Source organism: Oncorhynchus clarkii, chromosome 19, assembly GCF_045791955.1.
Source record: "Oncorhynchus clarkii lewisi isolate Uvic-CL-2024 chromosome 19, UVic_Ocla_1.0, whole genome shotgun sequence".
Classification (NCBI taxonomy): domain Eukaryota; kingdom Metazoa; phylum Chordata; class Actinopteri; order Salmoniformes; family Salmonidae; genus Oncorhynchus; species Oncorhynchus clarkii.
In genome coordinates this window covers 21,141,155-21,163,456 of record NC_092165.1, presented here as the reverse complement: position 1 = coordinate 21,163,456, position 22,302 = coordinate 21,141,155, and the positions used below count along the sequence as shown (strand labels likewise).

At 42.0% G+C, this 22,302-nt stretch overlaps 1 protein-coding gene across 1 annotated transcript in view; it reads left to right on the top strand.

Annotated features, from left to right (window-relative positions):
• Positions 1-1,193: 1,193 nt before the first annotated feature.
• Positions 1,194-22,302, top strand: part of LOC139374161 (neuromedin-K receptor-like) — a 45,729-nt gene continuing 24,620 nt past the window's right edge. The window contains exons 1-4 of the mRNA XM_071115171.1: positions 1,194-1,240; positions 9,088-9,423; positions 14,854-15,042; positions 16,002-16,152. Of these exons, the coding sequence (XP_070971272.1) occupies positions 1,209-1,240; positions 9,088-9,423; positions 14,854-15,042; positions 16,002-16,152 (708 nt within the window). The 5' untranslated portion in view covers positions 1,194-1,208. The remainder of the gene's footprint in view (positions 1,241-9,087; positions 9,424-14,853; positions 15,043-16,001; positions 16,153-22,302) is intronic.

Genomic DNA, 22,302 nt, shown 5'->3' with positions numbered 1-22,302 from the left:
TTTAGAGGCAAGAACTGATAGGTGGGAGAGAAGAGAGCAGGAATACTAAAAACAATTACCCATGACGACAGACGTGACACAGGGTATTAGGTGATGTCTCGCATCTCATGGGAAGACAAAATATGAATCTCATTAATTAACCTATATTCTACCTCAATTGCCTTGTCATTATTCATAGAAACCAGAGAAAGCCCTTTGGTTCAATTAATTGTCTAATTAAAGTGCACATAGTAATGAAGAAAGTCAAAAGACTGGTGTATGCACGTGTCTGTATATGTTTATTATTTTGCACTTCACATGAATGTTTACACAAAAAAAAATTCCCCAGCAAAAAACATGTACAAGTACATTGCTTTACATGGTGACACCCTGGCTGCATTCTTTCCTGTTTAAGGAAACATTTGATTGTTTATTCTAGCCTGGCGGTAGGCCAAATGTTTGTGTGTGTGTTTTATTTCGGTGTGTGTGTATGTTGTCTGTGCAGATGTGGGCAGGTGTGTACATTGCTTTTGTCATTAGATTAAATTTTCAACACTGAGTGTGTAACAGGCAACTTTAGGACAAATACTATGAAAGAAAACAACAAGAAAGAGTGATTACCTCTCCCACCACCACTGAAATAAAACGCAATTCATCAGTGATGGTATCACAACTCTGCTGCACTGCCAGGGGGTCGACCCAGGGGGTCCACGCCATGGGACCATAAAACTAATGGCGACAAAACTGATAGCCAGGTTCTTACTTTCAGATCTAAACTAAACAAAAATATAAACTCAACATGTAAGGTGTTGGTCCCATGTTTCATGAGCTGAAATAAAAGATACCAAAATTTATCCATACACACAAAAAGTTTATTTCTGAAAAATGTTGTGCACTGATTTGTTTACATTTTAGTGAGATTTCTCCTTTGCCAAGATAACCCATCCACCTGACAGGTGTGGCATATCAAGAAGCTGATTAATTTTAAACAGCATGATCATTACACAGGTGCACCTTGTCCTGGGGACAATAAAAGGTCACTCTAAAATGTGAAGTTTTGTCACAAAACATAACGCCAGAGTTTCAAGCTTTGAGAAAGCGTGCATGCTGACTGTGGGAATGTCCACCAGAGCTGTTGCCAGAGAATTGAATGTTAATTTCTCTACCATAAGCTGCCTCCAACGTCGTTTTAGAGAATTTGGCAGTACGTGATGTCAACGTTGTGCCCCATGGTGGCGGTGTTGTTATGGTATGAGCAGGCATAAGCTGCGGACAACAAACACAATTGCATTTTATCTATGGTCATTTGAATGCACAAAGTAACCGTGACGAGATCCTGAGGCCTAAGTCATGCCATTCATCCACCGCCATCATCTCATGTTTCAGCATGATAATGCATGTTGCAAGGATCTGTACACAATTCCTGGAAGCTAAAAATGGCCCAGTTCTTCCATGGTCTGCATACTCATCGGACATGTCACTCATATTTGGGATGCTCTGGATCGAAGTGTACAACAGCATGTTCCAGTTCCTGCCAATATCCAGCATCTTCACATAGCCATTGAAGATGAGTGGGACAACATTCCGCAGGCCACAATCAACAGGCTGATCAACTCTATGTGAACGAGATGCATGAGGCAAATAGTGGTCACACCAGATACTGACTGGTTTCCTGATGACCTACATTTTTTTTAAGGTATCTGTGAAATCCATAGATTAGGGCCTAATTAATGTATTTAAATTGACTGATTTCCTTGTATGAACTGTAACTCAGTAAAATCTTTGAAATTGTTGCATGTTGCATTCATAATTTTGTTCAGTATAGATAACGTTAGCCTACGTGAGTGCAGCTGAGCATCGACTATGAGAGAAAGAACACCTATTCCATTTAACAGCCTATTTGGACAGTCATCCCTGATTTCTCGGCAGCTCCAAGTGAGACCACCAACAGAGTCCCTCTTCATCAATCAGACTGGTGATAGCAGCGCCAAACAGATATTAGCTCTTGCCAAGAAATATCTCATACCCTGTAATGATACAGACAGGAGACGGACTCTAAAGGGAGCATACACAATTTCCACTCACCAATGTAGCATTTTAGCTTCCTAACTGAGCCACAATAAGCCTAATAACTAACCACAATGTCACATAATGAGAAGTAGGCTAGTCTAGGCTAAAGGTGAGATAATGAAACAGACAGGCGAAGGAGCCCACACAGGGACACTCATTTCATTCCACAAATGTATCGTTTTGGGGTCATTTGAGACACAGTAATAACCACAGCAGCAAAAAATGACAAGCAGCCTAGAAGGGAGTCTTACGATCAGTAGCAGGTTTCAGTTGGGGCCAAGTGCGGTTCATATAGTTCTCTGAGGTGCCATACCCATGTGGATTACAGTAGCTTGTCATTTGTATTAACTGTATTTCGAAGGAAGAGTTGTTATCTCGGACCAGGCTAATACTTCATCTGTCTTTTCTTTTGTGTCCAAATTATATTTTTGTTAACAAGAAAAGACATTTAAACAACGCTTCAACCTTATCTGCATGGATTGGATGCCTGTGTCGTTATACTTCATTATTTTTAAGCTCAATGCTGCATTAAGACCTGACCTGCTCTGATCTCTGTAAAGTTGACGCATGCATTATGCAGATCTTTGTCTTTTTCCCTTTCAGGCTCAACATTAACATTCATATGATCCCTTGAAAAAGAGTTCATTTGGAGGCCACCCTTAGATTGAGTGTATGTGGTTCCTGGAAGACCCATATGCCTCCACTGGAAAAAGGGTAGTGTTCAGTAATGCATACCGTAGTAAAACCTTTTAAGAACAAAAACAATTTCTTAGTCCAGGTAGTCCCTCCCTATTTCAGTCCGCTTTCTTCTGTTTGATGCCTGATGAACACAACCCTTATGCTTGACTACTTCTTTAATAAGGCCATGGCTATCATAGATACTGTATGTAGTCCTACAACTGGGCTATACAGTATACATGCCCACATACAGTACACACAATATAGAAAGAGGTCATTAGTTGGCTCTGTTCTAGCCTATTTTTCGGCCCTTTATTCTCATCACACTAAACAACTTTTTTTTTTCATCCATATAATCCTGCCTTGATGCAAAGGACCCAAACCCTTTAAATCGTTTTGTGTGTTGGTTAGTTAGCTAACAATGTTTCATTCACACATTGCTTGTGGAAAGGAACAGTAGCCTTTGTGTTGTTAATAGAGAAATGCCCCTGTAGACCAGAATCGATTTAAACCATGGTGAGTGAATCATGGCTTCTCTAGAGTGTGGATAGGATAAAATGGTATATACAAGGTGATTTCCCAAAGGAGACCAAATTGCGTTCTCCTAAAGTATGGATATGATTGGGTTTTGAGAGGGTGTTGGGTCTAGAGAAGTACCACACTATTGGCAATTATCTTTGAGCTAATACAGTATTTAACACCATGTATCCAATATCCATTGAGGAATATCTGTGAGAAAACCATAGTTAACACACCGCTGCACAATATGGCCTTGGGATTGTCATCGGTCTTAAATGTATTGAATGAATATAACATAACCGTAGCATTTGGGAAGTGAACTGAAAATCTGATCTTTGTAGTGGGGTGCAAGACCTGTAGTTTTGATGGCATCTCAAGACCAGGCCTTGTTCACACTGCTGACCTTAATGCTCAAATCAGTTTTGTTTTTCAAAACCATTTTGGAATACTGACTGTCCAAACAGCAAATTACAAGTGACCAAATCGGACTTGTGTGTTCAGACAGCAGCCATTTGTTGACATGGCTAGACTAGTTGTCATAGTAACAACGGGTGTGTGCAGTGCTGTAGGCTGATTGGTGGTGGTACTCATGCTTCCTATCATACAGAAGTTAGGTGACAACAATGCCTGCCATGGACGTTTCCCAGTAGCTTTGTATGTTCAAAATCCTAGTGTAAAAACACTTTTAATAAAGCCTCAAAGGCTAAGATGATCCAACTTTTTCTAAAAAGTCATTTTTGGCTAGCCACAGCAGTCACCTAGCTATCTAGATAGCTGTTTCGCTTTCTAGCACATTCACTTATTTGTTTGTAAACAATTAACAAGCTAGTTTAGCTACCATATGTTCTTGTCAAAACTGTCAACAGAGTAAATAGGAAACAACAAGATATGCCAAAAACCACTTGAGAGCAAATAATTCAGATTTGACTGTTCAGACAAGTCACATGGCCAGGAATTAGATTTGTATCTCATTTAAAACCACATACTAAGGTGGTTTGAAATGTGGCTTGAAATATCTGATTCCATGTGCTTTTTGGCTGTTCAGACTGTAGAAAAAATAACAGATTCTTATCAGATTATTGTTTTGTCCCTGCTATATGCAAGTACAGCATGGCTTCTTCCATGCCACCTGGTCCTTTATGGACTACACGTTGACCGTGAAGGTATGGCTTTAAACCCAACTGCGCCACTGCAGCTAAATAAGTGGATATTAGATCAGGGGGTTTTAAGCAATTATCCTCCTAACTCCCCTCCACTTTGGCGATATCCATGTTGGGTAGTCAGTGCGCAACGAACGAGACAGGGAGGGAGAAAACTCTTGGCCTCATCAGAACCCCAAGTGACAGCCATGAAATCTCTGCCAATTCTGCTGTCACTTGCATTTACCACAGTGTTTCTGAGAGGAGGGGAAGCTCCCGCCACGCGCTGCTCGGCATAAAGCCCTTGCTCACAGGTCGTCATGGCAATAAACCTTCCACCCAACGAGTCCCGGGCCACCGCAAATGCGCTGCTTTACTAAAGTGCTTGATTGGTTTTCCTCTTACAAATCGTGTAGTTTATGGTTCAAATCATTCCCATCGAACTGTTCCCCAAGCAATTACTTTGGATACTGTTCGAAAAGGCATTTGAGCCAGTGAAACATTAATCCCTCTTGTGTAATCATTCAATGAATGTGAGCCTCACTCCAGTTATACTGAATGTGCGATTGTAATTAGGGTAGGCTACTCAGTAATTGTATTTGAAAACAGCTGATGCATTTTTTTTATGAATTCATTAAGTCTGAGTTAGGTGAAGTGAGTAGACCCTATTCTGTTCATCAATGTATTGGTTCTGACCTGTTGCATCCTCTATTACCACTGCGATTATTATTTGACCATGATGGTCATCAATGAATGTGTTGAACATCTAGAAGAGAGATCTACCCTTAATGACCATGACCTCTTAGAATCTCCAACAGGCACAGCCAGAAGAGGATTGGCCACCCCTCAGAGCCTGGTTCCTCTCTAGGTTTCTTCCTAGGTTCTTCCTGCCTTCTTGGCCAGGTCTCTCTCTTGGCCAGGTATTTGCCCGCTTATACTTAATAACTGGTTCAAATAGTTGGTTTTTAACCATTTTCATGAAGACTTGATTGATTGTTTTGAGTCATTGTCTTGCTGCATGACCCAGCTGCGCTTCAGCTCACAGACAGGTGGCCTGAAATTCTCCTGTTGGATTCTCTGATACGGAGTAGATTTCCTGGTTCTTTCTATTAAGGAAAGTCGTCCAGGTCATGAGGTAGTAAAGCATCCCCAAACCATCACACTACCACCACCATGCTTGACTGTTGGTATGAGGTTCTTACTGTGGAAATCACTGTTTGGTTTTAGCCAGGCATAATGGGACCAATTTTGTCCAAAAAGTTGACTCAAGTTTTACAAAACAAAAAAATTCTATGGACAGATGAGTAAAAAGTATAACTTTTGGGACATCATGGGTCCCATTATGCCTGGCGAAAACCAAACACTGCATTCCACAGTAACAACAGTCAAGCATGGTGGTGGTAGTGTGATGGTTTGGGGATGCTTTAGTACCACATGACCTGGACAAGGCCTCCCGAGTGGCGCAGCGGTCTAAGGCACACCATCGCAGTGCAAGAGGCGTTACTACAGATCCGGGTTCGATCCTGGCCTGTGTCACAGCTGACTGCGACCAGGAGACCCATGAGGTGGTGCACAATTGGTCCAGCTTCGTCCGTATTAGGTGAGGGTTTGGCCGGCTGGGACAAGGACGTCCCATCGCGCTCTAGCAACTCTATGTGGCGCTGTCTTTCGCTCTATGTGGCGCTGTCTTTCGCTTGCCAGCTGTACCGTGTTTCCTCTGACACATTGGTGCGGCTAGCTTCAGGGTTAAGCGAGCAGTGTGTCAAGAAGCAGTGTGGCTCGGCGGGGTTGTGTTTCGGAGGACGCATGGCTCTCAACCTTCACCTCTCCAGAGTCCGTACGGGAGTGGCAGCGATGGGACAAGACCATAACTACTCATCCCCAATTGGTAGTTATGGTCTTGTCCCATCGCTGCCACTCCCGTACGGACTCGGGAGAGGTGAAGGTTGAGAGCCATGCGTCCTCCGAAACACAACCCCGCCGAAAAAGGGGTAAAAAATACAAAGAAAAAAAAACCAGATACCAACATGCTGGTTATAGTTTGGGGATGCCTGCACTTGTCCTTGATTTCGCATCCTCTGTCTTGCAAACACATGTGACTGCCCGCTTCACAACGTCTTAACCACTAGCCAGCTGCGCCACCAAAAAATGAACAATTCCATAGCACAGGTGGAGTCATTTCAAGCTGGGGAGTGAGGTTACGAATGCTGACAACCAAAAATCCTCTGTTCCAATGGTAAAAAATGATTGGTAGCCACTTTACCAGATACTCTACATGAGACTTTGTGAGTCCATAATATTCAAAACTACCCGGAATTCAGGCCTGAGTAACACATTTCAAAACTTAAAATCGCAGCCCTAATCATTGCCTTGATTATCATATTAATAAATAATCTCCCCGATTATTTCCATTATTTTAATAATTCTATTCATACCTTTTTCAAACCATTGTGTTGGCTGTTATTCAGGAACATGTCAATACCTGACCCTCAGAGCCTACCTTCTATTGACCCTGTTGACTCATCAGTAGGAAAGATGTGTTTCTCTTTTTGTCCATTCAACAACAGAGCGATACGAACCTTGTTTAAGCAGGATGTTGTATCTATACCTTAAGTCATGCCTTATGGGAATGGATTTATTGATAATATCTGTTGGAAAAAAGTTTGGATGTTGCCACAAACATTCCTACTTGTTATCAAAATTAAGGAAGTTTCCTTTAAAATGATTCATAAATATTATCCTGCCAACCACTATATGAAGAAGTTTAAGGAAAACATCAACTCAAATTGCTCCTTTTGTAATGACCACCCAGAAACAGTGTTGCATCTTTTGTGACATTGTATTCATGTAAGAAAACTGTGGCAAGACATCAGTAGATTTCTAATTGAACACATTTATAAAGATTTTGCACTATTGTGGAGAGATGTACTGCTTGGATTCTTTACATAGGATATAAATAAGCTGAAACATTTTTATGTAATTAATTTCATTATTCTTTTGGCCAAATTTCATATACACAAATGTAAATTTACAAACAAAAAAACACATTTTCTTACCTAACAAAAATAATTTGAACTGTATTTTAAGACAATTAAATACTCTACTCACAAAAAAGCTGTTAGAATTATAAGTGTATGTATGTCCCCTAAGGTCCTTGTGTAATTGTAATGTGATATTGTACCCCCTAGCTCGATTGTCCATTGTATATAATCTATATATACTTGTGTTCCCTCATGTACTTTCTGTATTGATTTGTTGTTAATTAAAAATAAAAATAAAAATAAAAGAAGAGGGAAGAAGTAATTGTTTTTTAAATGTACCACCCTTGGCCGGAAACTCATCACTCCTTCATCCTGCGATGATTGTGTTTTCTGCCAGCGGTGGCTTTATATGCGCCAGAGTCAATTGTGAGTGCATGTCTACTTATATTAAATATATAATTATTAATATACGCCTACTGTATGATAACTAGCAAATGAATTAGCTAACTAAAGTTAGGCTGCCTAGCTGGAACTTCTGAAGAAAGAAAATGTTTTATTTCTACAATTTCAAAAAGATAACCAAACAAAAACATATTTACTTTTTACGAGAGGTGTTTGTGCATTAGTAGCACAATTTCGGAATGATTTGCTTTCGTTTTTACTTACACTTGTGTGTTGACTTCTCCATTGATGTTGTTTTGAAGTTTTCGCGGACTTTTCTTTGCAGATGTACAATCGTCGCGAATTGAATTATGGGGAGTTTCAGGCCCAGAGTAAACATAATGGTACACTCGCAAAACCGACCGCTTGGCTTATCATTTGGACCGGCCCCCAACAATGGCGAGGGTGTCTTAAATGTTTGGACCTTAACCATATGCATTTAGGTGTCAAGTGATTTTGTTGAAGTTTATTTTTTTGTAATATATACTCTGGGCCTGAAGCTGCATCAACCTAACAGGAGATGCATGCCATGGTGGAAACATTTAAGGTATATAACAGGCTACTGTTTGCACTTAGATTAGAACGGTTAAACATCTCTCCAAAGTAAATATTTGCAAAAATATCAGTAACAAATCGAAGACCTAGTTGTTTGACAGAATTAATCAAATGTAGTAAGAAGATGAAACAATATGGATTTGCTGTCTGATATTTGAATGATTGTGGAGTGATTCCCAAACATGTTGTCACTCGGGATTGTGTTTTTTTTAGGTTCACTGAGCGTAGGCAGACGCCTGATCTGACCTATTTGTCCTTCACCGAGTTTAAAACCAGCAGTGCCAGAATCAATCGAGCTTTCTAGCCTATTTGTGCCAGCTGAAACTGGGGTACGTCATTATGTGCGCGCACAGTTTATACTGCAGAGGCTTGGGGGCTCCGCCGTGCCATCGCGCTCACATTCAACAGGATGCGAATGGAAACTATACTTCGCATCTTGCCATCTTTACCGAAATAGTGGCGTGCATTCAAAACTAAAAATCTAAATGGGATGTGGTCAGTCGACTGCGGTGGAGTCGAAGTTGACCGGTCGTTTTATTCAAAGTTGAGAATATTTATACTGGCGTTTTGCGGAGAGGTGCGTTGCGCGCAGTGGTGCAGCTATCTACTCTGTTTCTCCAAACATTTCAAGGACACAGCCAGAAAAAAAGACTTGTTCCACAGTAGGAAGTGAACATAGAAGTCAGAATGGCAGCTGTGGCACTCAATGGATCGAACATAACTACGGGGAACTTTACGAATCAGTTTGTTCAGCCGCCTTGGCGCATTGCCCTGTGGTCGGTCGCCTATAGCTCCGTTTTGGCGGTGGCTGTGTTCGGAAACCTCATTGTCATATGGATAATTCTCGCCCACAAACGAATGCGGACAGTCACCAACTATTTCCTTTTGAACTTAGCATTTTCGGACGCATCTATGGCCGCCTTCAACACTTTAATTAATTTCATATACGCTGCCCACGGAGACTGGTACTTCGGAGAGGCTTATTGCAGGTTTCAAAACTTTTTCCCCGTCACCTCGGTGTTCGCAAGCATCTATTCGATGACTGCAATTGCCGTGGATAGGTAGGCAACTGATGCTGATCATGCCTACTTTTTAAATCACTAACGGTATTTATTAATTATGATGATCTATAAACGTTATTATTCAACACGTCTCATGATTCTTTACAAGCATTTTCTCCCAGTAAAAGAAATCAGGATTCGCTCTACATGGTGATGAGGTTGTAGGGAATTGGTATCCCTCCATCTCCCTTAAATTGTTATTGAATTGAGATCACACACACCATGGTTACATTTTTTCCTGTTTAAGGAAATGTGCATTTCATTGTTTATTCTATCCAGGCAGTAGTGTGTGTGTGTGTGTGTGTGGGGGGGGGGGGGGGTTATATATTGTGTGTCTGCTGGGATATTGTGTGTCTGCTGGGGAAGGCAGTATATTGCATGTGTAATCATGAATTTGTGTATGTGGAAGCCTGCGTACACGCATGTGCGCACATTTATACCTTTTTTTGTGTGTGTGAGGCAGTCGAGAGGTTCAAAGCAGCACCGACCACAGAAGATAATGAAACGATTAAAACTATTAGTAACCGTGAACTTAGTAATGCTTTTCATCTTATTCACGGAAGTCAGGGGAGGTGAAAAATATTATATTCCATCTGAACTTACCTTGGCAGTCATATCAATAGACATGGAATATCCAGACTGCTGACATCAATCCAGAGCACAGCTATATTACAGGTTGTGTGTTGGAAATGTCCTTGTGATTCAAACTGTAAATCTAGACAAAGCTAGTGTCAGGCTTCTGTAGCATGTTCTGGCATATAATTACTGATATGCCAGAACATGCTACAGAAGCCTGACACTTGGTTTGTCATCATTATGGCCCTGCTACACTATAGCCATCGGGTATCTGGCGTTGCCGTCAGCCACTGAGCGAATGATTCCTTTGAAATCAATGAAAGCTGCTATATTGTCCATGTTGTGCTCGCATCCACATACTAAGATTTATGAAGCCAAGGAAATAGTAGTGAGAAGAAACTCTAGCTATCTAGCTACATAGATTATTTTCACATTGTATACAAAAGAATCTTGTGCAATTAGAGGATCATTTAGTACGACCACTAGCAACAAGTTAATGAGTACTTGCGAAAAACTGGACTAAAGCTATTGCATTTACGCATAATCAATGAATATGGTACACTAGGGAAAAATAGAATAAGGACGCTTTTCCCTTCTGCTCATCCACTCTGAAAACAACACGCTCTGTGTAGCAAGTAGAACGTCAGATAGACACGACACTGATGGCAAGCTTGCATGTGGGGTGGCAGAGTATTTTGTGCAAATGCTTGCATCTGTGTAGGGGGTGGCAGTGTGTGTGTGTGTGTACACGCTTGCGAGTGCGCCTGTGTGTAGGTATACACTCAAACGACCAAAAGGGAAAATTACATTTATCAACACAAACACCAGTATCCATTTTACTTTACTTATACTCAAGGAAACCAAAACCTACATTTGGAAAATGCCCCGCCAAGACAGCTTGGAAATAACTAATCAGTCGTTTGACAAATAGGCGCAAGCCCGCACTATTATTGCTCATTTTCAGACGCAAATAACTTATTAATGGCATCTTCAGGGGGTGTTACTGGGGAAGCCTACACACATCCATTCCAGTAATGGAGGTGCCTCAGAGGGTTGTGTTATTGTGCCTCCACTTCACATCAGTTGACCATGCAGAGAAACACCACCTCTTAGATAATTGCGTGTAGTTAAATATTTATAGTATGCTTGGATCTGTGCTGTCTTGTCAATTCCTATGGACTTGTTATGTCTTTGTAACCAGTGTGAAATGGCTAGCTAGTTAGCGGGGTGCGCGCTAACAGCGTTTCAATCCATGACACCACTCGCTCTGAGACATTGAACTGGTTGTTTCCCTTGCTCTGCAAGGGACGGCTTTTGTGGAGTGATGGGTAATGGTGCTTCGAAGTCTCAGAGCGAGTGACGTTACCGATTGAAATGCTATTAGTGCCCACCCCGCTAACTAGCTAGCCATTTCACACCGGTTACACTCACCCTCCTTTTCCGCAGCAACCAGTGATTCATGTCACAGCACCAATGTAACAGTTTTGCTTCCGTCCCTCTCCTCGCCCCTACCTGGGCTCGAACCAGGCACCCTCTGCACACATCAACAACTGCTTCCCATGAAGCATCGTTACCCATCGCTCCACAAAAGCCGTCCCTTGCAGGGCAAGGGAAACAACCACTTCAAGGTCTCAGAGCAAGTGATGTCGCCAATTTGAAACGCTATTTGCACGCACCCCGCTAACTAGCTAGCCATTTCACACCGGTTACACCTTGTCATGTCAAACATGGCTTGATTATGATCATAGGAGCTGGCTGTAGCACAAATTGATCTGGTGTATGAAGTGCATTGATATACAGCGTATGCATGGTATACACAGAGTCATCTCGGCTCTGCTCTTATTTCTGTGGTTGATTGGTTGCCGTGAATTTAAATGATTCACTCATTTTACAGCAGATTGATTGGAATTGGCATTTTAACTGAATAGTATTCACTCAATGGGGTGTCAGTCAAACACTATGAGTTGCTGTCCTTCTGTTGACACCATTCTCCGATGGTCTGCTAAAGAGATGAGACAGACAAGACAGGAATTGTTTCCTAACTCCACAAGCCTAAAGGGTTGTTTATACCCTAGCCACAGCCAGATGCCAGACTGGGCTTGTAAAAATAAAAAACACACACACACATGCTTGCACTGAATACACACACATATACGCACACACTTCCATCAAAGGCATCCACATACCCTTGCATCAAACACAAGTGGCTTGGCACACACAAAACACATACATCCCTCAATGACTCTTCCTCTTCTGTGGTGTCACTTAATGAGATTATCATATCAAATGGGACTCTGGCTGATTCGATATTGATGAATATCCCCATGTTACATCATACTCTAGAGCTATGGTGTGATAATGGAGGAGAAGTAGTGAGTGTGAGGCACTGGTATCTCCTGCAGCTCTGGCGACAACACAAAAGGCGCACCCTTTAGGCTCTGCTCCCAATGACCTTCCTGCAGCCGAGGCAGACAAATTCCGTCTTTTTAAGTGTCCCTTCGATTTCATCACCCAATGCCAGCGATAAAGAGAACATAGATTTGACCCAGATTGAAACACACAACCTCCAGTCCTACTTGTTTCATGGCTGAACTGATGCGCAGCGCAATCCAGACAGTGTGTCGCCTTGGAAATGGCACCGGGTTGCAATGTGGTGGCCACCCGTACATGTGCCACCCCTCCATCCCTATTTCCTGTGGAAGTGAAATGCATTTGCTGTGTGAACAGCACCTCGGATAAGACTCCTATACACACCTTTGATTAAAAACGTCAAGACATCCTCACACACTCGTTTGGAGGGAAGAGTGTGACGAGGTGCCAGTCTGTCAGCGAGTGTATTTTTTGAGATGGGACTGATTTACCATTGTTGGTAGTTGACACTCTTCAAGCAAGTCTCCGACTTCAGTGTTCTTCGTTATTCTTAGATGGTCATGTTAGGCGCAGTAGCCTCTAACTGATGTTAATGGCTGAGACTATGCAAGTTACAACTCTGAAAATCATTAAAGATCCAATGCAGATGTATTTATCTCAGTATCAAATAATTTCTGGGTAACAATTAAGTACATTTTATTGTGAATATTTTCAACTAAAATTGTAAAAAAGAAACAAGAATAGCTTCTTAATAAAGAGCAAGTTAGCTGTTATTGGCAGAGAGGTGGTGTCACCAGGCAGGCCAAAACTCCATCCCGCCAAACAGGCTGATTTCAGGCGGTCTTTTCAAACAGCTCTTTCACTTAAAAGGTCATTATAATTTTCACAGTATTATTCCAACCTCATAGTGTGGATATATATATATATATAACACACACACGTTTTTGACTGCACTGGGCTTTTAATGAATGAAACGCTCAAATTCTTTAATTGCTAATTTTGTGATGCAAACCTAAGACCTCAGGAAAACACCATAATGAGATTTCTGTGATGAAATACATTGAAGCCCTGAAAGAGCAGCCCCCTGCGTGGCACTGCACTGCACAGACACTGCTACTGAAGTGTAATTGATTAATTCTGAATTCCTCTCATCTCAATACCAGGGCCCTCAGACTAAATACCAATTGATTACAGACGAGTTGAGGGACTGCTCTCTGGCCCTTTGGAAGTTTTCCAACCGTGATTGAGATGGCAGCCAGGGCTCTGAAAGTTATCAGAAACAGAGTCCGAGGTGCTTCATTCAAGGAAAGGAGATGCTAATTAGCATTAGCATCAACATGCCGTGACTCTCAGTAATGGACCGTCATAAAGTGAGGCAAACAAGAGGACGCAGCAGCATAATAAAATGTGTCCCCAGGCTTACAGTGTGTTCAGAGTAATCTCCTACTAATTTGGACGATCCATTGTTTCAGCTTTGTCCGTGGCTTTGCCCCAAAGCCTCTTGTTTGATTTGAATGAATCAACGTTACAATAGAAACTGCCAGACCACAAGTGGATTTCTGAATGTCTTTGTGTTTTGGAAACACTAGAGACAAAGACAGGAGCAAGGATGCAGTCAATTCCTTCTCAATTCAGTACAGGAATTGAATTAAATAATTCAAATTGCATGTCAAAAATGTAACATTTTAACAAAATAACATTCACACATTCATTTATGTAATTTGCCACTACAAAAACAAAATTCATGTATGGGACTTCCAAGACTCCACAAACCCTGAAAGAGAGGACTTCCTCTGATTCAGAGGGGTTGGATTAAATGCGGAAGACACATTTCAGTTGAATGCATTCCGTTGTACAACTGACTACCTATCCCCCTGTCCCTTACCTTATGTTTGACCTTTGACCCCACTAGGACCATGCCTCAGGACTACCTGGCATGATGACTCCTTGCTGTCCCCAGTCCACCTGCCGTGCTGCTGCTCCAGTTTCAACTGTTCTGCCTGCGGCTATGGAACCCTGACCTGTTCACCGGACGTGCTACCTGTCCCAGACCTGCTGTTTTCAACTCTCTAGATACAGCAGAAGCGGTAGAGATACTCTTAATGATTGGCTATGAAAAGCCAACTGACATTTACTCCTGAGGTGCTGACTTGTTGCACCCTCGACAACTACTGTGATTATTATTATTTGACCATGCTGGTCATTTCTGAACATTTGAACATCTTGGGCATGTTCTGTTACAATCTCCACCCGGCACAGCCAGAAGAAGACTGGCCATCCATCAAAGCCTGGTTCCTCTCTAGGTTTCTTTCTAGGTTTAGGCCTTTCTAGGAGATTTTTCCTAGCCACCGTGCTTCTACACCTGCATAGCTTGCTGTTTGGGGTTTTAGGCTGGGTTTCTGTACAGCACTTTGAGATATCAGCTGATGTATGAAGGGCTATATAAATCAATTTGATTTGATTTCAACGTCTTGACCCCTGCAGGTACATGGCCATCATCCACCCTCTGAAGCCCCGGTTGTCGGCTACAGCCACCAAGGTGGTGATCATGTGTATCTGGGCGCTGGCCGTGGTGCTGGCCTTCCCACTCTGCTTCTACTCCACCATCCGCATCCTGCCCCGCCGAACCATCTGCTACGTGGCCTGGCCCCGCAAGGAGGACGACCCCTTCATGTGAGTCACGACACCTTTAGCCCTGTAGCCTCTTTTGTAGACTAGCCTCATTCAAGCCTTTAAAAAAGTATGCATTATATATCTTTGAAGTATTTAATTTTTTTATTTGGATAGAGAGCGATAGAGGTGAAAGGTAGGAGAGTGCTGAAAGAGCAGTAGTCCAGATCTGAACCTATGCGGGCAGCGGTACATCGCACCAGGCCACCTCATTCTAGACTTCTATACGACTACTTCATATGAGACATGTTTATCACCCTAAGCCTCTTTTATCATCATAAGCCTCTTAATTTCACTCCGTTTTACATGGTTACACTTTATGGCAGCTTATGTATTATGGGAACACTGCCGCTAACTCGCTCTCCAACCAAGGTGCATGAATTGAGGAGCAAACTGAAGTGAGGAGCATATTCAGCAACTCTTGGAGGACAGTGGAAGTTGATAGAAAAGTGAATTTATTGATATTTCAGCTCATGGCCTTGTTTAGGGTTGTATTATGGCAGCATTATGATGCATTATGGCAGCATCATATTGTGCCAGAGCGCTCATCACACATTGGCTGTGACAATGGAAACATGTGACTGTACCAGTTGAGAGAGAGATGATTAGCTTGCCTGCTCTGGGCTAGCTTAGCATAACCCTTTTCACTCTTCTCTCTACAACTCAATGTGTTATCTCACCTCACTCCTTTTTGTTGTGTTACAGTATAAACATGTCATCTCTTCTCTCTTCCCTTCTGCTTTTCTCCTTTCTGGAAGTGCACACTGGTCCTCTCTTCTCTCTCTGAGATTTGAACGGCTCTTTTTATCATGCCTGTCTAGTTTACCTCACTCTTATTTTCCTCCTTCCTCTCATCCGTTAATTCTCTGCCTGCATATCCACTTAAAAAATGGGCCAGTGCCATTTTGCTCATTGTTGTTTCATCTTTGTTTACATTCTGTTTTTCTCCCTGTCATGCCCAGGTTTCATATCATTGTGATGGTACTGGTCTACCTGCTGCCCCTAATGGTAATGGGAATCACCTACACCATCGTCGGGGTGACTCTGTGGGGGGGAGAGATCCCAGGGGATTCATCTGACAACTACCACGGCCAGCTCCGGGCCAAGAGGAAGGTAAATCCAGAGCTGACCCGGGATTATAACCCACGACACAACAACACAACGTACTTACGTTGTCTGTTGTCTGTACCACTGACCAAGAAAAGGTATCTTTGTTTCTGGGGTGACAGTGCTTCAGGTCTCAGGAACTTTAAGGCAGTAGCAATGCCATATAAGCCATCCACTAGGATTTTCAAAGATAATCAAAAAGCCAGTACACAATAATCAATCTATCTTCAAAGTGCCAAAAAATCACTAAATTGAGGTGGTTGAGGGTTAGTGTACTACGGGGACATATAATTCATCAAAACACACATAGTACACACATACTGTACTATGGGTACAAACTCGGAGTGCGTTTATAGCAAGATAATGGAGGATTTACTGTGTCTTTGTGTTTCGACATTCACAGTAACTATTACGTTACAGTCTGGGTCACCTAATCCAGCACATTGGTCAATCTCCACAGACAAAAACCTATCAACACAGCACAGACCTTTAAGTCTATGAAAAATGAATTTGAGACGTTAGTTTTTTCTGACTTGTGGTCACCGTTCCTCCATCGACCCTGTTTCTTTGACGTAGTGGCTTTTTGACATGCAGCGCTAGCTCTGAATGCTAATGGTGTCCCGAGGCACTGTGAGCTTGGCCCTCCATCTCGTCCCGATGTCAAAAGTCAACACTTGGATATACTCTCCGGACTGTCTACTTTGTGAGTCACAGGCATACTCAGACTGTCAGAACAGGTGAGTTGTCAGTGTGTTTTTCTGGTTTTGAGAATAAAACGTGCTTCCTAAGAAAATAGTCGTGTTAAATGGAAACAGGAAATAGGCAGAGTTAATTGAAAACTGGTCCAACATTTCGGTACACACTCCATATAACAGATTACATTTTGCTTTGGATTGTGACCCATTTTGTCCCTAAGAAGCTGTGCCAATACGATTCAGTATCGACCACAGTGGGTGGGTCAGGCCCTGTCCATTCTGGCACTAAGCCTACGAGGCTCCCTAAAGGGGCAATCTGAGATTCAAACAACAACAAAGCTGACTCCCTGACACTTTTTTGCTAAACAGCTAAGAACTGGCCATCCAATTGAGTTAAAACATGTATGTACTAATTCCAGATTGCCCCTTTAAAGTGGGAGCACTGCTGGGTAAATGACCTTAAGCCGACAGGAAATATGAGAGATGCACCTCCACTGGGAATTAATGAGTGATAAGGATTGGACTGGAGGCACTAGAGTGTCCACACTCTAAAGACCACAGAGACAAGAGAGATGGAGTGTGAAGTTGGCTAAAACACGAACGGACTGGAGCACCAGGCTAGGCTATTGTATGTGAAGAGACCTTTCTATGTATCAGAACAATACCTCTGCATAAACCATAGAGTTTCAATAGTAAGAAGGTCACCTCCACCCCCCTCAGACACATATTCATGAAGCATCTCAGAGTAGGAGTGCTGATCTAGGATCAGTTTTGCCTGTAAGATCACAATGAACTAGATGGTAACTTTACATGAAGTAAAGTTGTGGGACTTGCTTTAGCTCTTTGAAAGTATTTTTGTGGTACTTGACTATGTAAAACAACGGAGTCACTGTACATATAGTCAAAGGTAAATGTAGAAAAATTATTGGTCTGATTTACTTTGATGTACTACTATATCAACCTTTATTAGGCTGTATCACAATCGGCCGTGATTGGGGGTCCCATAGGGCGGCGCACAATTGGCCCAGCGTCGTCCGTGTTTGGCTGCTGTAGGCTGTCATTGTAAATAATAATTTTTTTCTTAACTGACTTGCCTAGTGAAATATATATTTTTATTAAACATTACTTTTGACTGTGCGGCAGTTAGATCACACATTTAATCAGAAATAACTACACTCTGACTACTACACTTGTATACACTCTGCTACTAGAATACGACAGTATATCTAAACTGTAATAATAGAGCACAGAAGACAATGAGGCATTGTTTAAGTTTTTATATAAATAAACAAAAATGTCCTGTCTGGGCTGGAGGGAGATCAGTGAGAAGAGGGACCCACTGGCGGGAAAAGGAGAACCCCTTCCCTCTGAGCACCTTTAAACCCAAGGGACACACACACACACACACAAGTTAACTGAGCATAGCATACATAGGGCCCTATAAAATCCACAACAATGCTTAAACCTACATCAGGGGCCCCTTTTGAGGTCTGGGGAAAAATAGAAATGTAGGTTTTGGGTGTGTTTTGCATGAGTTTGCAAAGCAAATGGCCATTTAGATCGATTTAAATAATCATATATTCTACCAGGTATGCATGGGCCACTTCGTAGTTAGCATTTAATTGAGAAGGTTTTTGGGAAAGCCTCTCCATCTCCACCAGAAGTAGTTTATCATTAGCATCATCGCTAACGGCTACACAAAGTGTAGACCTACACGCACACTGCACACACACACACAGACCGTGACAGTCCTGTGCCGTTTCAGAAAAAAAAATAAAAAATCACTGATGCTGACTGACTGAACTGAATAGGCTACACAACTCTCCTTCATATTAAAATCTCTATGTTAATGCGTGTAAAAACAAAGACGTTTTCACACGCAATTTAAAAACTAGAAAGTTTCCCTTTACCCTACGTATCAGATTCTAGTGTGTTGTTGTTAGGGGTGTGACAACCTGGCTATACTCTTATTCGTAATCGTATCCATAAACTGACAGTTGATATTCGTGAACAGGGGAAAAAAAGTGTTTTATAATGCCTAAATAGGTATTTTGCCAACATCTATCTGCAGATTTATAGAACAAAAAAGCTGCAGATTAGGAGCAGTGTGCAGAGGTGTGTGTGTGTGACTTGTACTCAAAACATAATATATGTTGGATATAATTCACATTGATAGCTGCTAGCAAACGTTCCTCGCCTGATGATTTATCATAGTAGCAGGCTGACAGGAGGCCGCAGTAATCTAAATGATTAGACGGAAACATGCGATCAGAAGTGATTAGGTGAAATATGAAGCGAGTGAACGGAGACGGCTTCGCCCTATCCAATCAGGGTAGCTGGACCAATGTACAACCCACCCTTCTCTTGACAGACAGGAAAACTAGCCAGTTAAGTTATTTAGAGCATGATGTATGATCCTGAGAAGGAAGTAGCTTCTTTCTTGGTGTTCACAATTCTTCATCGTCAGTACGTTCTAAATTCAATCATTGCCTTCACTGACCCATGTGCTCCTCTGTGTGTGAGAGAATCCATAGCAATGGCTCTGTTTGGGAGCTCAGTGAAGAGACAGAGCTGTTCGCTGATGTTAGCTAGCTACTTTTCATCACTTTATACTTTATACAAACTGCTGTAACTTTTGATTGTCAGCAGATATTTTTGTTCCGATTTCAATAGTAGAGAATTGGAGTAAGATTGCATATGCTCTAACTTTTTGCCTAAGTGGTTGACAAAGAGGTCAATTTTACAGTCAATAAAATAGAATATTGGAAGTGATGTCACAATGGGGCATTTAGAATGTTGAAGACAAAAAGTTTACTTTAACCTTTTCACATGTGAGTTTCAAACATCTCTAATGGTCGCCCCAGCGTGAGTTGTTTTATCCACTTAATGTCAGAATGCACTTACTGTTCCAAAATGTGATTGTTATGCAACAGAACAGTGTGTCACTTGTTACTTGCCAATTTCAAATTATTTTCTAACATGTTTTATTTTCTAACAATAGTGTGAATTGAGGTGTGTTCTGCCCATTTCAGTGTTGCGAACAATTTGTTAGGTTTTACTGAGCCAGACAAACTTCTCTCTTCGATGGGAGCCCAAGCACTTCCTTAGTGTTTCCGCAGATCAAGTATGGAGACATTTGAGGTGAAGGAATGGTTCTCTCATCTTTCGAGTAAACATCAGGAATTGAATTGAAGGGAAGTGAATGATCGTAGATGACACACCCCCTTCAACATGCATACTGGGAGCATCAAATTGTATTTGTCATATGTGCCGAATACAACAGATGTAGTAGACCTTACAGTGAAATGCTTACTTAACCAACAATGCAGTTTCAAGAAAAATAAGTGTTAAGTAAAACATGCAAATAAATAGTTAAAGAGCAGCAGTAAAATAACAGTAGCGAGGCTATATACAGGGGGTACCGGTACAGGTTAGTCTATGTAATTGAGGTAATATGTACATGTAGGTAGAGTTAAAGTGACTATACATAGATAATAACCAGAGAGTAGCAGCAGTGTAAAAGAGGGGGTGTGTGGGGGTGCGGGGACGACGACAATTCAAATAGTCTGGGTAGCCATTTGATTAGCTGTTCATTGTGTCATCTGAAACGTAGTAATGGTGTTGGAGTCGTGCCTGGCCATGCAGTCATGGGTGAACAGGGAGTACAGGAGGGGACTGTGCACGCACCCCTGAGGGGCCCCCGTGTTGAGGATCAGTGTGGCAGATGTGTTGTTGCCTACACTTACCGTCTGGGGGCAGCCCATCTAGAAGTCCAGGATCCAGTTGCAGAGGGAAATGTTTAGTCCCAGGGTCCTTAGCTTACTGATGAGCTTTGATGGCACTATGGTGAACTCTGAGCTGTAGTCACTGAATAGCATTCTCATGTAGGTGTTCCTTTTTTCCAGGTGGGAAAGGGCAGTGCAATAGAGATTCCATCATCTGTGGATCTGTTGGGGCAGTATGCAAATTGGAGTGGGTCTAGGGTTTCTGGGATAATGGTGTTGACGTGAGCCATGACCAGCCTTTCAAAGCACTGTATGACTGCTACGGGTTGGTAGTCATTTTGGCAGGTTACATTTAGTGTTCTTGGGTACAGAGGTCGACCGATTAATCGGAATGGCCGATTAATTAGGGCCGATTTCAAGTTTTCATAACAATCAGAAATCGTTTTTAAAAATTTTTTTATTATTATTTTTTATTATTATTTTTTTTTTTATATATATATTTTTTATATACAGTGGGGCAAAAAAGTATTTAGTCAGCCACCTGTAATTTTCATCATAGGTACACTTCAACTATGACAGACAAAATGAGAAAAAAAAATCCAGAAAATCACATTGTGATGTTTTGGGGCTGTTGCTGGGCAACACGGACTTTCAAATCCCTCCAAAGATTTTTTATGGGGTAGAGATCTGGAGGCTGGCTAGACCACTCCAGGACCTTAAAATACTTCTTACGAAGCCACTCCTTAGTTGCCCGGGCGGTGTGTTTGGGATCATTGTCATGCTGAAAGACCCAGCCACGTTTCATCTTCAATGCCCTTGCTGATGGAAGGAGGTTTTCACTCAAAATCTCACAATGCATGGCCCCATTCATTCTTTCCTTTACACGGATCAGTCGTCCTGGTCCCTTTGCAGAAAAACAGCCCCAAAGCATGATGTTTCCACCCCCATGCTTCACAGTAGGTATGGTGTTCTTTGGATGCAACTCAGCATTCTTTGTCCTCCAAACACGACGAGTTGAGTTTTTACCAAAAAGTTATATTTTGGTGTCATATGGTCAGATGAAATTCTCCCAATCTTCTTCTGGATCATCCAAATGCTCTCTAGCAAACTTCAGACGGGCCTGGACATGTACTGGCTTAAGCAGGGGGACATGTCTGCGCGCTAAAAGTGTTTCAAACGTCACTCGCTCTGAGACTTGGGGTAGTTATTCCCCTTGAAGGGCCACGTATTTTGTGGAGCGATGAGTAACGCTGCTTCGAGTGTAGCTGTTGTCGATGTGTTCCTGGTTTGAGCCCAGGTAGGGGCGAGGAGAGGGACGGAAGCTATACTGTTACACTGGCAATACTATAGTGCCAATAGTCAAAGGTATATGAAATACAAATGGTATAGAGCGGCAGGGTAGCCTAGTGGTTAGAGCGTTGGACTAGTAACCGGAAGGTTGCAAGTTCAAACCCCCGAGCTGACAAGGTACAAATCTGCCCCTGAACAGGCAGTTAACCCACTGTTCCTAGGCCGTCATTGAAAATAAGAATTTGTTCTTAACTGACTTGCCTAGTTAAATAAAGGTAAAAAATAAAATAAAAATTGTCCTATATTAACTACAACCTAAAACCTCTTACCTTGGAATATTGAAGTCTCATGTTAAAAGGAACCACCAACCATATGTTCTGAGCATGGAACTCAAACGTTTGCTTTTTTACATGTTACTTTTACTTCTCCAACACTTTGCATTATTT